General features: G+C 34.0%; 1 protein-coding gene across 1 annotated transcript in view; it reads right to left on the reverse strand.

Annotated features, from left to right (window-relative positions):
• WDFY4 (WDFY family member 4) overlaps window positions 1–17,828 on the reverse strand; it is a gene marked incomplete in the record, with an annotated part of 362,592 nt that overhangs the window by 107,186 nt on the left and 237,578 nt on the right. The window contains 4 exon segments of the mRNA XM_074296119.1: window positions 4,377–4,439; window positions 7,483–7,568; window positions 9,172–9,292; window positions 14,727–14,875. Coding sequence (XP_074152220.1) covers window positions 4,377–4,439; window positions 7,483–7,568; window positions 9,172–9,292; window positions 14,727–14,875 — 419 coding nt within the window.

The raw sequence follows: 17,828 nt of genomic DNA on the forward strand, positions 1-17,828 counted from the left end.
CACTGCATTTCTCCAAAAAGTGAACAGGTGACACTGGTTCTCTATCTGTGATCCGTGTGATTAGTCTTTTGCACCTGGCCTCCAGGTGTGTGCTCCAGGGTTTTCTGTGACCCTGTTTTTACATATGCTAACCTGGTGTCAGTTTATTAGCTGTATGATCCTGAGTGCATATCCCTGAAGTGCAAAAGGAAGATTCTCACATATAAATCCTTTGGGAACAATAAAAGAAGGTTCTGAACCTTGTACTTATTTGAATGCCTTGCCACAATTCACTCCCTCCACCACCATCATCCCTTCCCATTTGTCTCTACTAGGAATAATCAAACAAAAGACATTCAGGATCATTTGTTTTAGTACTACTAAAAGAATATGAGAAAAGAAAAAGTGGTGGGGGGAGGGAGTGAATGGTAGGAACTTCGAGTCTTTGTAATTTTCTTGTAATTAAAGCTGTTTCAAAGAAATATCACTTTGGTGCACAAGAGCAGGTTTTAGACATGCTATCGCTTCAGGGCATGGCATGTGGACCAATGGTAGGAAGTGACACAAAAATACATTTTGCCAGCATATTATCCAAGCTCTGAAGCATAGCATAGGACAAGGTGCTGGCCAAGATTTAAACACAGAGTAATTAACTCAGAACGCATCGCCAGGGGGCCTGTTCAGCTGTCTATTAGCAGCTTCCCGATTAACCAGAAGGGAGGAAGAATAATTGGTTACGTCTTTTCACCCTTCCCTGGGCCAGAAATGTGAAAGAGAAGACTGGCTCCTGGATATAGAAGTGCTCCCAACAACTTAAGTCTTGATGACCCAACCATAAGTCTGACTGGCCCCCAGCAGAGCTGAGGAACTCTGTAAGGAGGATTTACTGAAGAAGTGGGATGTATGCCCAGGACTCCTTTTTTAATCAGAGGGTATATAATTATATAATAATGAATTCTTCTTTTATCCAACACTATCTGAAACAAAATGACTTTGTTGTTCTGATATTTATTCAGTAAATCTTCTAACATCATCATACATCAGAAAAACCTCAGCTCCCTTATGACAAATTTACACTTAGAACAAGTGTCCAAAATAGTTGGAAGCTTTTGAAGGAGTAACTTTTTCAGATCCCTTCTATGCTACGATTTTACATAAATCTTCATCTCAAATATAACCTACAATGGTTTATAAATCAGATCTAAATACATATAATTTAATAGAACAATAATAGGTCATTTTTACATTGAATCAGAATATACTTGCCCATATTAGCACACTAGTGAGCCTGAATATTGACTTCAATCTTCCAAGAAGTAAGTGTGAGAAATCAGGTGAATGCCCAATAGTCCTCTGTATTTATTTTGGGTAAAGGATTTTAGGGAATGAATACCATTGGACATCACTGTAATTTGATGGAAATAGGCTCAAAGCCACTGAGCTATGAGAAAGCTCCAGGACCTAATTAATGAAAAAACAATGGGTATAGTATAGATTCCCAATTGTCTCTTAAGCTGGGTATGTTTTTTGGGCCTCCTACATCTATATATTTAAATATCATATATGTAAATGTTGCTCAACTCTTTGTGATACAAATTGGGGTTTTCTTAGGAGAAATACTAGAGTGATTTGCCACTCATTTTACAAATGAGAAAACTGAGGCAAAGAGAGTTAAGTGATATAGCTTGTAAGTGTCTAAAGCCAGATTAGAACCCAGGAAGATGAGTCTTTGTGACTCTAGACCCAGTACTCTATCCATTGCACCAGTGAATTGGATATCTATATATCTAGATACCATTTATGTTATTACATATACACATAAATATATTTCTGTCTGCATATGTGTTTACTTATATTTGTATTATTTCTTCAATAGAGTTACTTCCTCTAACAATGCAGATTATAATCCATTTATATTCTTTTATCCCATATGGCTCATGATGTCCTCCCTTAAATCTTTCACAAGGTTCTACAAGCTAGGGACATTTCTATAATTTTCTGAACATTGCTTGGATATTAAAAGAATATATGGGCTGCCCCTTGTTTTTGTTTTTTGTTTGTTTGTTTGTTTGTTTGTTTTTCTTACCATATTACTGCTTTATCTTTTCTAACTAATCCACAAAACTCATATATATATTCACCTATATCCATGCACATACACAAAGCCATTACCCCTCTTCCCATATACATATATTTAGGTAAACTCAAAGCCTTGGATATTTATTGTCATATACACATGTATGGGAAAGGAAAACATTTTAAGCAAAGAATTTGGGGTACATGAAGGTAGCTTCAAAGCTATAGCGCCATAATGAATGCTTTGGGAAAGCACAGAAGAGCTTCCCCATAGATCAATGACACTGATCATACTTCTGTCAAACTTCAGGGGTGACCAAAGGCATTTATGCCTTGAAGACCTTTTCACAATACAAACATGGAGGGCCTTCTGGCTTTCACCTAGTCTCTCACTCTCATTCTCCCAACTAGTCTCACCTAGATTCTTTTGTTTTCACTTCTCTAACCTATTTAATTTAATGAAAAAATCCAGAGAATTTAGGAAGAGAAATGAAATTAAGGGTTCTGTCTAAATAAATAATATTAGGGTTCTCTGACATCCTGAAGTATATCTTAAGAGATTCTGGATTTTTATAAAGAGCTCATGGGTAGTTATGAGGAATTTTTAACCCTAAGCCTGATATTTGTCTGGCATAAATGCAGACTATAATCACTCACAGACACAGGGAGTTAAAAGAAAACTTAGATTTCAGTAAAATCTAAACATTTTTTCTTCTCAGTTTCCTCCTTATAAAATAGTTATTAAAAAGCAGGTACTTCACCAGGTTAACATGAAGATGAAAGGACATAATGTGTGAGAAAATACTTTGCAAAAGAAATTGTTATTTATAATTAATCATTACTTAGTAATTGTAATATTTCTATTAAAAGAAAAAGAAACTATCTTAACATAAATGAATCTGTTTAGATTTTACTTGATGCCTTCATCAAAATTAGGTAGTTCATATCCAAAACTATTTATCTGCCTCTATCAGGGAGAGGCTTTCTCGTCACTGCACCATGGCAGTTGGTCACAATAATTTATAATTCCTTATTGCAATGCAGCAGCCCTGTCTTCAGAGAAAGCTGTAAAAAGAAGATCCGTGAAGTTTCCTAGATATTGTAATGACCCTTATATCCTCAAACATTAGTAGCTTTTCAATCTGTTTGAGATTCACCTTGAACTTGATCAATGTTTTGAGAACAATTTTGAACTAAACTGCCCATTCATCCTTTTATAGGCAATATTTATAAGATACCCCATGCACAGTGCCTTTACCAGCACAATGCCAGTTTGCCCAATTATAACTACTTCATACATCAACAATGTAATGATTCAAGGCAATTCCAAAAATCTTGAGATGGAAAAGGCCATCTGTAACTAGAGGGAGAACTTTTGGCCACATTTTTCCTGTATAACATGACAATATGGAAAAATGTTTTCAAATAATTACTTCATACTTACATATATATTACATATCACCATTTTTGTAATATATATACATATATATATGTTTTTTCTAATGAGAGTTAAAGACAGAGGTTGATGTTATTGAGTTTAATTAGATACATATCATTTGTGAGTAAAAAAAAATACAAAAGAAATACACCTGAAAATAGGTGCAGGCTGTTACATGTACATTCAGTGATGAGGTAGAGAGATGTTGAGAAATAACATTGTGTTTCTCTTTCAATCAATCAAGTAAGCAAGCAATAAATATTTCTTAAATTCCTACTATGTGCCATGTATGCTGTTAGGCACTAGGGATATTAAAATAAAAATTAAATACTCTGCCCTAAAAAAGATTATACTTATGTGGAAAAACAAAATGTATACATATAGATATATGCCAATAATCATACAAAGAATAAAGACTGGTTGTCTGAATTCTTTTGCTGTGAAGAATTCCTGGATGAGGGAATTCCCTTCACCAGGGCAGCTAATTTTCTTTTTGTGACTCTCAGTGTACATACAAAGTCTAAAGAAAAATACAAGATAATTTGGGAAGGCACTAGCCACTGGAAGGGTCAGAAAAGCCCCATGTAATAGGTTGTGCTTGAGCTGTATTTTGAAGGAAATAGGGATTCTGAGAGCTGGAGGTGACACTGAAGTATGTCTCCTTTACTAGAAAAATGAGCTCATTCAGCAAAGATTTCAGGTAGGAAGGGAACAAATATATTGCTAATAGACTTGGGGGAGTATCAAGATTGAGTAGACAAGGTAGCAAAAAAACAGAAATCTGCCACTCCATATGAAACTGGTGCATCATCCATCTAATAAAGATAACTATTGAGTAGAACAAGTGTCTAAAAGACCATCTGTAAGAAACCCCATGTTTTACCTTATATTGAGTGATTCTTCTGTGATGCCTTTTCCCTTTAAGCCAGATTGTACAGAATAAAAGCTACAAATGAAGAAGAAACATTTCAATGGGTATTAAAGCTCAATAGTGTTTCTTCCCACTATTTTTTATTTTCATAACTTTAAACTGGTGACTACAGAATCTTTCCTTATATCTAATTTCTTCTTCTCATTTGGTGTAAATATACCCTGGAATATTCAACATAAACATATGAAAAGGAGCAATTTTCTCTCTCTCTCCCCTTCCCTAAAAGCCTTTCTTATCCCAAGCCATTGGGTACCAGGCTCTATGGAGGTAGTCAGCCTTCCAGAGAATCAGAATTCAGTTAGTAGTCAATGATTCTAATTCCTTGACTGTCTTAAGGTTATAGGATTATAATTTGAGCATTTGAAGGGATTTGGGAAATCATCTATCCCAAATTTTTTTACTTAATAGCTGAGGAACCTGAGACCCACAGAGACAAAGTCACTTGTTCTAAGAAAACAGGTAATCTTAAGTAACAGAGTTGGGATTTCAACACAAGAATTTTTGGCTATCAAGTGAATAGTTTTTATATAGCATCACTTAATGCTTCTCCTAAGGGAGGAGAAACAGCCCCATTATTCAGGAAATCAGTGCCATCTTCTGTCTAAAAGCCATTCCATTTTCCACTATATTCAGGCATGGGGCTCAACTGCAATGAAGTATATGGGATAGGAGGGATGCAGGGATCATAAGTCCTCATTCCATAAGTACCCTCAAGGAGAACATTCTCTTTCCAATGGTGTTCATGCAAGGTTACAGCTACTTACAAAATTAAACTATACAAATAGCAAATCATTCTAGACAAGATGGTTCTTATGCTAGACTAAACTTGTACTAGATTATCAGTCATGATTTAAATTAAAATTTCATTTGGTACATTTCAGCTATTTTGGTAAGCAAAGTTTTCAAAGCAAATTCTATCTTCAGTAAACATTATGTATATGAGAGGGTTAAGTACTTGGACATTTGTGCTTGAGATAGAACTTTCCCCAAGATGTCTAGATAAAATCAGGGAAACTGAAATGTATTTGTGTTATAATTTTACTATTATCATTGCTATTGTTGTTCTTGCTGTGCATCTATCCAGACAAGATTTCATGAGTACAGGGAGCTCTCCTTATCACAAATCCCTTCATGATGTAATTGTGAATCAGAAATTTAACTTAGTTTATAGTCTTTGATGTCTAGGGGCACTTAGAAGTTAAGTGATTTGCCTGTGGTTGTGCAGCTGGGTGATTTATCAGATAGAGAACTAGGCTTAGGTTTAAATTTGGCCTCAAACATTTCCTAACTATATGACCCTAAGCAAGTCATTTAATCTGTCTGCTTCAGTATCCTTATCTGTAAAAAAACAAGATAGAGAAAGAAATGGCAGACCTCTCCAATATCTTTGCCAAGAAAACCCTTAAGGGGATTATGAAGAGCCAGACATGACTGAAAACAATTGAACAACAAAAATAAATGCAGCTAGTTCTTATTATGGGCAGATATTGATCTGGATGTTTCTGATATTAAATCTTTCACAATGGAAAGAGAGATAGATATAGACTCAGAGAATCTGACTCAACTTACTTTCAGTGTGACCTTGAAAAAGTCACCCTCTCTGAACATGTGTTCTCCAATTTCTTAAAATTTCCATCCAGTTCTAAATCTCTGATCCTACAATCCTATCTATTATGCAAATATTGCTTTCTGATACATAAATTAAAGGAGAACAAATGATTTAGATGTTCATCAGTGTGTATATGCACTATTTATAATCTGAAATGAATTTTGAAGGTAATGAAGATGATGTGAGATAACATGTCTTCCCAAAGCAGTGTATTTTAAATATCAGAAGTGAGAAATAAAAATAGGCTCTCTTCATTTAAAAAATGTCAGTACAGAAGTGGGAGACAGCAATGCAACTTGGAATTCTGTCAAATTAAAGATTTAATTGAAACATGTTATACTGGGCAAGAGAGATTTGAAAGGAAGCTTGTATTTAAGTGTTGTGAACTAAAATGTTAAAATGAAAATATTAGATATTTGAGTGTATAGAAACAGGATCTGAAAGGCTTAGTGCTAGAAGGGATGTTAACTAGCCATCTAATTCATATATTTTCCCTTCAGTCATGGATTCTCTTGATACTTCCAAGATAAACCAATGAAAAACAGTCAACCTAAATCTCTAAGACTGAAGTTGAGGACATTCCATATTTTTCCATCGTTGAAAGAGAGGAGGAATGATGCTTTATTTCTCTTTCACTACTTTAATCCATGAGTTTATTACTATTGTACAGATCAAAACTTCCTATACTTCAGAAGGAGATAGTTGTCAAAATTGTATCATGTAATGTCTGGGCTAGCTTTCTGGAGGTCCTCTGGAAGGGCCTTGGTCTCAGATGGACAGTCGCCACAAGGATGAATAAGAATAGAGTCCAAAGTCTTTATTGTCTCCTTCATAGTCTGTGTCTGTCATAGTCTGACCCAGTCTCTATATGATCCAATTTCCTCCAGCAGTCTGCCAGTCTCAACCAGTCTCTGAGTCTGACTTTGTACCCAGTTTAAATACCTTATTACAATTACATCATTACAGCATACTGATATGCCAATTTAGAGTGATTATATTATTATATCATATTAGATATATGTGAATTAGAGAACCATTATCTCATCAGTTCCACTAAGTTAATACCTTGTTTCAAGTATACTTCTCCAGAGTTCTGGCCCTCTACAATATCATCTGTTGGACAGTTTTCTAGTGTGACAAACCTTCCCCCCTTTATGGCAAAAAGGGTGGGGTGTACTGCTCGAATGATAATCTTTTTTTGGCTGATAGTCTGCAGGAAATTCAGGTTTATCTCCATATCAATATGAGACATCTGACAAGACTTTGGGGCAGGATGTGTCCATCATTTTTTGTTCCAAATGCTCATTATATACTTGTGATCTTCTCTCATCTTTCTCCTTTTCTGGTTATTCTATTTATTCTTTTTAACCTTCCCTCCCACTGTCCCTATCCCACCCTGCACCCCCAACTCCCCCAACTAATTTCACAAACTTTTAATCCAATCATTACCTCTTGAAAGCTTTGCTTCTGTCACTGTTATGGAAGACAAGAAACTTGGAATAACCATTTCTGAAGAAGATTTCCAAGGCAATCTCCTATTTTAAAAAAAATAGTTTTTATTGAGTTTATTGATCTCTAGATGATGAATAGAGAATGTAAGTTCTCTGAGGATCAGAGTTGTTTCCATTTTTGTCTTTGTATCCCTAGCACTCAAAACAAAACTAGGAACATAGTAGGTGCTTAATAAATATTTTTAATGTGAATTTTTATCTTTGTATGACTAGTGTGTGTCACTAAATATTAATTGAATTGAATGGCTAGAACAAAGTTGAAATTTTCAATTTAATTGAATTTACTTTCTAATTTATTTACTAATTTTTTTTTTTTTTTTTACTTATAGACCCTCTTTATCTATCAACCCAGATTTAATTTACTGTCACAGAAGTCCATGAGAACATAACTTGTTATTTTGTTTTTCTTTGTATACATTGTGTTCAGCATAATATTCATAGTGAGCACATAGTAGGGGCTTAATAAAAGCTGGTTGACTTGACTTGCAAAAAGAGCTGTGATTTCATTGGTGTATGGACTCCCTCCATTAATGCATACTGTAATACTTCTAAGGCTTAGAAAATAGTTTAATGGGTTGCTGTTGTCATAAATATTCATCATCCTTTGGCCAACTGTCTGACCACAAGCCCCTTCAAACTGAGCTCAGAGAGTTCTCTCTGGGAAGGCACATAGTCTGTCACAGCAACATAGAAACTCAAAGTTGGAAGGAACTTCAGAAGCCATCTAATCTAAATCTAACCTAAAAAAATCCCCACTACAAAGTACTTGAGTTGGCCCATTCTCAAACCCTGTACAATTTTATAAGATCTGTCAGGGATGATTACTTTGTTCTGTCCTTTGAGAACTTGGAGTCACAGCCACATTGTGGTGAGATGTCCAAGAAAGATTTTAGGGAAGAACATCTAACTACTGTTTTCAAAACATCTTTTGTTTGGTGACATGTAGCTGGATCAGAGACCTGAGGGCTGCAATTTTGAGACAAAGGCCTTTTCACAGGGAGAAAGATAGTGGACACTTCAATTGCAATTATGATATACCAGGACATCTAAGACTGAGATTGCCTGGGCAGCTAAAAAAGATAGTTCTAAAAGACATTCATAGAGAAATAAAGAATCAGACAATTTCAAAGTTTAAAGGATGTCAAGACATCTAGTTTGATTTATATCTGAGGGAGAATCCTTTCTGTATCAAATCCAAGAAATCATGTCATAGTTTTCGCCTGAAGATCACTGGAGAGGGGGATCCCTTTACATCTTAAAGCTCCCCATTTCACTTTGGCAAGCTCCATCTATTGGGAATTTCTCCTTGACACTGAAGTATAAATTTGCCTGTTTGCAACTTCTACCCTTTACTTTTAATTCTGCCTCTGGGGCCAAGCAGAGCAAAGCTATTCCTTTCATAGAATAGCTTTCAAAAATTTGAAAACAATGGTCATATCCCTTGTGTTTTAGGTTAAATGACTTCAGTTTCTTCAAATAATTCCCATGTAGCATTCTGTATTTATTACTTAGGTCAAAGTAATCAAAATGTTCTTTGAAATCTGGGAATATTTAAAATAGTTGACATTTAAAAGCTTCTTTCCTCTCATTGCTTTTCCTACTTGGGGTATCTTTGGTTGGTACATACTTGTAGCAAAAAGCGCATCTTATGTATCTCCTTAATGTCACCATAGGAATGTCGTTTGCAAGTGTAATGATCTGAAGGTCGGTCTTTGCTGCACATATTGAAAATAAATGGATCACTGATACTGGAAGAAAACAAGAGAAAAAAAAATTGGTATTCAAAATTAACACAAATGGAAAATAAATAAATTGGTTTATCTACAAGAACATTTACTTTATGGGTTGTTTTATAAATTTAATATAATACATAGAGAGAGTAATTCAGTATTAGCATTTGGTGCTAATAATGGAGATTTGGGTTGAATCCTTTAAGAAGCTGGTCTGTAAAACAAAGGAAAAATAATAAAAATCTTTGACAAAACTATTGGCCTTTGCTATAATTTCCTTATCTTAAGTACAACTTGATCTCCTTAAAGTGTAAGGGTTTTCTTAAAGTACAAATTAATGCAATTGAACAATGAAAGAGAATTAATAAAACAAACAGTATCTAACCTTGAATGGTTTAGGAGATAAGTTCTATTTAAATATTTCTGATTTCTGGATACTTGCCCCAGCTCAGCAGATAAATCCTATTCATGACCTGGGAATTCATTCCCTTTTTATCTCTCTTGTTTTTGTCTCTGTCAGTCTTTCTGTTGTTTTTCCCCCTCTCTGGTGAGCAAGCAAACTTCCTCTTTTTACTTCAATTCTATTTTCCCCAGTTCTAGCTGGAATTACTCTGAGTTTCCTTAATCACTCAGGGGAACAAAACTTGAATAGGCCAGCCTATTTCCAGCCCTTCCTTGGGGCAGAATAGAAGCCAAGGCCATGTTCTCTAAAGCCTCTAAGCTACCAGCCTAAGTTAGTCTTCAGTTTTTATATAACCTTCAATTAACTCATTGCTTATTCTTTATTCTATACTCAGAATTCTGGGTTCTTCTTTTACTCTAACATGTTATTTAGTTGGAGTCAGTTGTTCTCCATTGGATGATTGCTTATACTATTGACATATATAGTTATTGTTAGGTATATACAAAATGACATGTTTTATCCCTACCACAGTTATATACATCACACACATATAATTCTGAGAATTAGAAGGGGCAGGAATAGTAGAATTTTTGCTGTTCTTCATACAATCACTGAAAGATCCCAGATTCATTCTGCCGATGACAGGCCCTGATCTTGTAGATGGCTGGTCAGTGGATTAGGTCAAAATAGTCCAAAAGCAGGAGTATACCTCTTTTGATGTGTCTGGGTTATAGTAACTATTTAAAAAGTGGGGTTCAAGGATAACAAGTCAATAAGCACAGAGAAGGTCATGAAAATAATCTCAACTGAAAAAAGCAAGAGGAAGGCAGTTTACAGAAAATGAAATCTAAATGGACAGATTGAAGTCAGCAGCAAATCACTTGCTTGCCTTAAAATCACTTAACACAGGAAGGAAGTTTATTTTCACAAGACTTAAATGCAGCAGCTCATTTTTTTCTCAAATCTAAGGGAAGAAAAACTGAAAAATGGCAAATACATGGGATTTTGAGTCAGAAGACCTGGGTTCAAGTCCTGATGTTTTCATATATTAGAAAACTTTGTACTAATATCCGAATCTCTATACATCTAGTTTCTTCATCTGCAAAATGGGTATAATAACATTTTCACTATCTCATTTATTCTAAGAATCAAATGAGATAATGGAGGCAGGGTGCTTTGTAATTCTAGGATGTTATAAAAAATGTGAGTTATTATTATTATTTTATCCAGCATTTAAAGAAAGAGCAAACCTTCAGAAAACCCAAAGAGTTTTGAAATGAAAGAATATTCTTTATGTAATTTTCCTTAGCATAAGTAGGACATTTTCTAGGATTGATATCCTAATTGCCTAGTGGATGCTTTTAATAATCATATAGGAAAATCTAACTATTTTAGTAATAACAACACTGAGTGTACATAGCATTAATGGTTTCTAAAAAACATTGTTTAATTTGATTCTCATAGCAACCCTCCATTGAGATAGACAATGTGGATATTATAATTGGTTCCCATTTAGCAGATGCCTCATCCAATATTATATTATTAATAGAAGGAAGAACCAAGATTCAAACCCAGGTCTCCTGATTTCAAATCCAATCCACTTTCCTCTACATTAGAGATGAAGAAAAGAGGAAAACCATAAAGAACTGCTAGAGAATTTGCATATTCCCCAGAAACTATGCCAATATTCTATGGAGAAGCTGTTTGTCTAGAGAAGGAAAAAAAAAAACACAACAACTCTGAAACATATAGAATTATATGGCTGGCTCAAAGTGATTGTCACAAAAAAGAATCAGAATTGGAGTTTTTCTTGCATAATGTTGTTAGTAAAAGCATGTTTGTGAATGCCATCTTCTAAGGCTTCAGAGAAATAAATGTGAGTTCATTTCCCTTGAGGGCAGTAAGTTAAAAGGAGCAGATGTGTCCATGGCTTTCTTTATGTAAACTAAAGCCAGATTTAATTGGCTCTTGTTCACAATTCCTTGCCATGATTGGTTGTCATGGTATCGACAAATAAACTTTTGAAATGGCTTTACCTATTGTCTTCATTAAGTTTGCTAACAATAATGATTTGAATTCTGAAACCTCTGGAACACATAATTGGCATAAATGACACATATGGCTATAGCATGGGCACAGGTGGCTTTTTTGTTTTGTTTTGTTTTGTTTTTGTTTTTTAACTGATGTTAGAAGACAATGGCCTGAAACAATCAATTTCTGCCATAAAAAACACTTGATCTAAAAGAGTCCATAGGCTCTTAAAATAATAAATTAGATGGTTTGGATTGCAAAAGAATACAAAACAAAACAAACCATCAAATCCATTATACAGCTAATGTGATGAATTCAAGATTAAAGAATTGAATCTATCACACACCAATCCAAACTTCCCTATGTTTCATGATTTATATAAAAATATATGAGAACTGATGAGAGTAAAGCAATGTAAAATCAGGGCAAGAATACTTATAATTTCCAAGAGGCCTATTAGCAATCCTATTCTTGTTGGAAAAGGCAAAAATCATTGTTTCCAATACAAATTTGGATATAGTTGATTATGCTCCTGGAGAAAAGTTGTCCAGTTCTTATAGATTTCATTTCTAGCAGGTTTGCTTTTATACATTCAGAAAACAATTGATTGGACTATGCATCTAGAATTTTTATTCTGATAAGAGAGTATCTCAAATTGATTGTCTTTGAGAAACTCAGATGATTTTTTGACCATCTTAAATTACAACCACCTATTTGATTGGTTGGGTAAAAATGATACCCTAAATAAGAAACTAAAAAAATTCTCCAGTTACATTTAAAAAAGAGAATATATTTTTACATTCTTTCCTATGTGTGCTATGAGAAATTGAATTTTCATTCATAATTTTTATCTTTTATTATTATAGATTAGATGAATATCTGTATTTGACAATTTAGTTTTTATTTAAATCCAGAAATGGCCAATTTGATCATTATGAGATACAATTCATAAATGTAATTTATCTGATCAATAAGATATCATCTAGCACTAACTAGATTTAAACCAGTGCTAGAAAGAGAAACACTAGTTTATTTCAGACTTTACCTGCACATGCTATTTCTTCAGCTAGAGTAGAAAGTGCTCATATTTTGAGGAAGCCAAGTCTACAAACCCATTTTCAATATTGATCAGTATCAATAAAACATGAGCAATAAGATGATAGGAGTGCGCCAAGTATTAATTACGATCCCTACTGCCTTGGAGAAACATAGGACTTTCATCAATTGGGTATAGCAAAAGACCTTTTTAAATGAACATTCTATATAAATAAAAGATGGAGATTAGAAAAGAAGGGAATGCCAAACATCTTCAAGCAATTCCGAATCAAAGGAGGGGGTAGGTAGACTGATTCCTTCCCATGCCCCATTTCCTTCCATTTTCCTTCAATTCCTGTTCCATTCTAAGCCTAATAAGTTATAAAAATGGGCTATTAAATGTTTATACTCAGTGGTCAACTAGTAAAGTCTGCTTTCCAGTAGTCAAGGTTCAGACACTGGAGAATATTTAAATAACCTGGACTTTTAAGGCAGGGTTTTCTAAGAGGCAAGAATTAGATTTTAGTGAAAATTTTTGTATGGTTTCTTATAAACCATCCAAACCTTACATATTTGATAAATATATCTATAAATTAGAAGCATAAGATTCTTTCCAATGTTAGCTAACATGAGGGCACATGTCATGAAAAGACATTGTGAAAACTAAATAAATAAATCATGAATTATTACCATAGACATATGATTGGTTCCCCACTGTCCCAATTCCCCACATGTCTATTCTGTCTAGATATCAGAAAATGCTCCATTTTTCAAGGGTCAATTCCAATCTCACCTTTGTTATAAAACCTTCTGATGTACCTATGTCAGACACAATCTCTCATGCTTCTGAACTCCTTGAAGTCTTAAGATAGATACTTCAAATCTGGCACCATGTGCTATATATCTTCCTCTCCCAAGGAGCACAGTATTTCCTAACTAATAAAAATGTATTAAGGTTGATGTTGATGTTGGTAAGGAAACTAAATGTTAAATGAATATTTAACCAAGAAATATTAAGATCATCTGCCATCAAGGCACTTTGGAAGGGGCTGGAGAAATTACAACCACAAAAAACAAAATATCCCTATCTCAGGGATGGGAGAGATTAGTGCAAACACATAGAAATAGGAGTTGAAAGGATAACATTGTAGAAGAACTAACAGTATGGGGGGGAAATTACTGTAGAGATTCTTATCTTTCACTGTTAAAATGCCAAGATAGAGGCATTCTATGCTTTCTCAGACTAACATCAAATATCTTTTATGGGGGAAAAGATTTGACAAATGAATAGACAGTTTAATTTTCACTTTAATTTTACTTATTTCATGCATCAGATATTCTAAACATAGCAGGAGTGTATAATGCTCAGTTGCAGGAATGGAGAAAAATGAAAAAAAAAGATGTTCCATTCTCAGTTATTATTTAGCTAAATATAGGAGAATTTTCAAAACTCTCCCATAAACTCATTTCTTATCTTGCAGGAAATGTTCATGATAAAACCTCTGAAATTAAACTCATTTAATCTGCTAATATTTCAGAATGGGCACCATAAGTAACCAATTAAATTTCACCTGTGTAGAAACTGTATAAATGTTTAATAGTTTAACAGTTCGGAGGCAGGTAGTTCATAGAATGTCAAGCAGGATTCATTTTCCTGAGTTCAAAAGAAAATTCACACACTAAATAACTAGTGTGTAACTCTGGGCAGATCACTTGACTCTGTTTGTCTCCATTTCCTCATCTGCAAAATGCACTGCACAAAGAAATAGCAAACTATTCTATTATCTTTGTTCAAGAAAACCCAAATGGGATCATGAAGAGTTGGACATGAGTAAAATGATTCAACAACAAAAGAACAGAAGCAAATAAAAAGCTAGAGGCTCTCTGTTCCATCTTTGCAAACACTTGCAGGATAAAACTCTAGTAAGAGTCTACTGGGAAGATTGTGTGTGATCACTGCCTTGTAAGAACAGAGGAACTCACTTGGACAAGCAGTGTTTGGTACAATAGACATCCCCTAGAGGAGAGAGGGTGAAGTTCTCACAGATGTAGAAATGCTGCTGGCCGAAGAGTAGTACTCCTTCTGATACCACATGTCCTTGGACAATCACCACGGAATGCTTCACTGACACCTAGGAGAAAAATCAATCAATCAATCGATAAACATTTTTATATGTCTTATGTATATGGATTATGTGACAAGTACTATGCTAAGCACTGGGGTACAAAAAGAGGCAAACTAAAATCCCTACCCTCAGGGAGCTTACAAGATAATCTAATGGGGAAAAGGGCAGGAAACCTAAATATGGTCATGATAAATTGAAAATGTGGGCCAAGAAATCGGAATTTGAGTTAATTTTTTTTTTCATGAAAAGAGGCGCAACCCATCATGATGGTTATTGCCTATATTAGTTATAACCAACCTGTAGTTCACAGACCCCTAAGTGGAAGAAGAGTTTTTTCAGAAGTGTGTGAATCCACAATCCATTCAGGAAAATTTTTTTTGACATTTAATAAAAAGGAAGAGGGTGTTGATACTACTTTTCTCCATCATTTGTGTGGCAATTAACCACGCATTGCTCTGCTGTTACTTAAATTTTCTCATGGTGTGTAATAGCCCTCCCCAACTAGTTCATATTCTCCTTATGTAGATGTCTAAGCCTTCTTTGTATCTCTCATAATCTTCAGCACATATTTGGTTTTTTTAATAGCTTTTTATTGACAGAACATATGCATGGATAATTTTTCAACATTGACCCTTGCAAAAACTTCTGTTCTAACTTTTCCTCTCCTTCCCTCCACCCCTTCCCCTAGATGGCAGGTAGTCCAATACATGTTAAATATGTTAAGGTATATGGTAAATACAATATATGTATACATATTTATATAGTTATCTTGTTGCACAAGAAAAATTGGATTTAGATTCAGCACATATTTGAGCAGTGTGCAGAAGAATCATAGTGTAATTGAAAACAAACTCCATTTAGAGACAAGCAATCTTGGATAGCTAGGTAATGCAGTAGATAGACTACTTGGTTTAAAATCAGGAAAACCTGAGTTCAAATTCAGCCTCTGACACTTTTTAGCTGTCAATTAACTTAACCCTTAATTGCCTTCCCCTAAAAAAAGTCAGAGAAAAGCCTAACTCCCTAACAAATTTTCATTACTAAGCATTTGAGAGAAGATTAAAAGTTCTGATGTGATTTATTTTGGAAAAGCTTAAAGAACATGACATTTCCTCCTGCAAATGACTGGCTTCATGATATTTATTTAAGAATTACTGTGTGCTTAACATTGGGCAAGAGGTTGAAAAAAACATATGGCCCTTTTGTAGGACCATTTAAATTGTACTATACAAATGAGTTGGATTAAGTCACTTTCTCAATTCTAAGCTTCAAGTAAGAGGACAATATGGTGGGAATGATATAAAGACTACTAAACTTAGTCAGGGATATCTAGGTTCAAATCCTAACTCTCCTATTTGCTATTTGAACAAATCACTTTACCTCTGAATGCTGCAAAATGAGGACATATCAATAGATCAAAGATTCTTAATTATTTTTGTGTCATGGATCCTTTTCATAATCTGGTGAAATCTATACAACACTTCTCAGAATATTTATTTTAAATGAATAAAACAAAATATAAAGAAAATCAATTCTATTGAAATATAGTCATGAAAATATTTTCAAAATATAAGTGCATGACCCAAAGTCAGGAAAACCTGAGTTCAAATCCAGTCTCAGATACTTAATTGCTGTGTAACTCAGAGCAAAAGACACTTAATGTCTGTCAGTTTTAGTCTTTTTTATTTGAAAATTGGAGATAATAATATAAATTAATTCTTGAGAACTTTTATAAGAATAAAATGAAATATTTATATTAAAATGTGATAAAACTTTTGATGCTTTCTTTAAAATTCTTTTAATTTTAATAATTTTAAATAATATTTATAATAATAATTTTAAATAAATAATTTTTTATAATTTTAAATTATATGATTGAACTCTGATCTAAGAGAATGGGAATCTTATGCATTTGTTAACCAAGCTCATGTGAAATTATTCTTTTTTTTCCAAATTATTCTCAATAGAAATCTGTTCAATTAGTTTGCTCTAAAGCCAAATTAGGGAACATACCTGCTTCCTTCCCTTTCTGTTATGAAAAATAAATAAGATAATGTTGAAAGAGCATTTTAAGCTACATGAAAGGAAGGCAATACTCTAATAGAAATTTCTAACTACTTGTGTAAATGAAGTTGTGTTAAAGAAAGGTCAGAAATAAAATAAAAGCTGACCTCCACTGTTAAGTATTAATCAAAAAAAGTTTCCTTCTTTTTAAAACAAAATTAGGACCAACCTATTCTTCCTAATTAATGGCATGCCTAGAAGTCTAATTTCCCATAGCCAATGTCTTCTGACTCCTTATTTAATCTTGAAGCCTTTTTGTCAGGGCACAAAAATTACCCTTTGGACCAGAGGCTCATACATGAAACACCTTGTTTATCTTAACCAGAGTTCATTTTATGTGTTCTAAAATTTTCTGTGCTGTCCTAGGAAGTTCTCTGAAGAAATGTACCATTCCTTATGTGGGAAATTAAGTGACCACAATCTTTTTGCTGCCCTGAATTCCAGTTTATGTGTGTTTGCATGTACATTTTGGCAGGTGGCCCTTCAACAAATTACATGCCATGTTATCTTGAATGGTTTTGCTTTTTCAAACTTGTTCTCTGAGAGCTTTCCTTCTGGGAGACTTAAGTAACAACTAATATAAACCTAACCACAAGAAAGATGTCTGGTGAGACAGAGTATAATAGCTTAAAGATTGATCCTTTAGGGAAGGATAGGCATTTTAAAAAACTGGAACATAAACCTAAGTGAATAGATACCTATTATTATATTTAAATGGAACATAGAATGAATTTATCTCTAGGCTATTCATATTATAGATACCTTCTTGCCGAGCCTATTGATCTTTTTAAGAGGTGTGAATGTTTGGTTTTAAAAGTAAAATATTTTAAGATGATAATGGTTCACATCCATATGATATTTTATAGTTTGCAAACTATTTCACATACTTTATCTT

This window comes from Sminthopsis crassicaudata, chromosome 2 (genome assembly GCF_048593235.1).
Source record: "Sminthopsis crassicaudata isolate SCR6 chromosome 2, ASM4859323v1, whole genome shotgun sequence".
Classification (NCBI taxonomy): domain Eukaryota; kingdom Metazoa; phylum Chordata; class Mammalia; order Dasyuromorphia; family Dasyuridae; genus Sminthopsis; species Sminthopsis crassicaudata.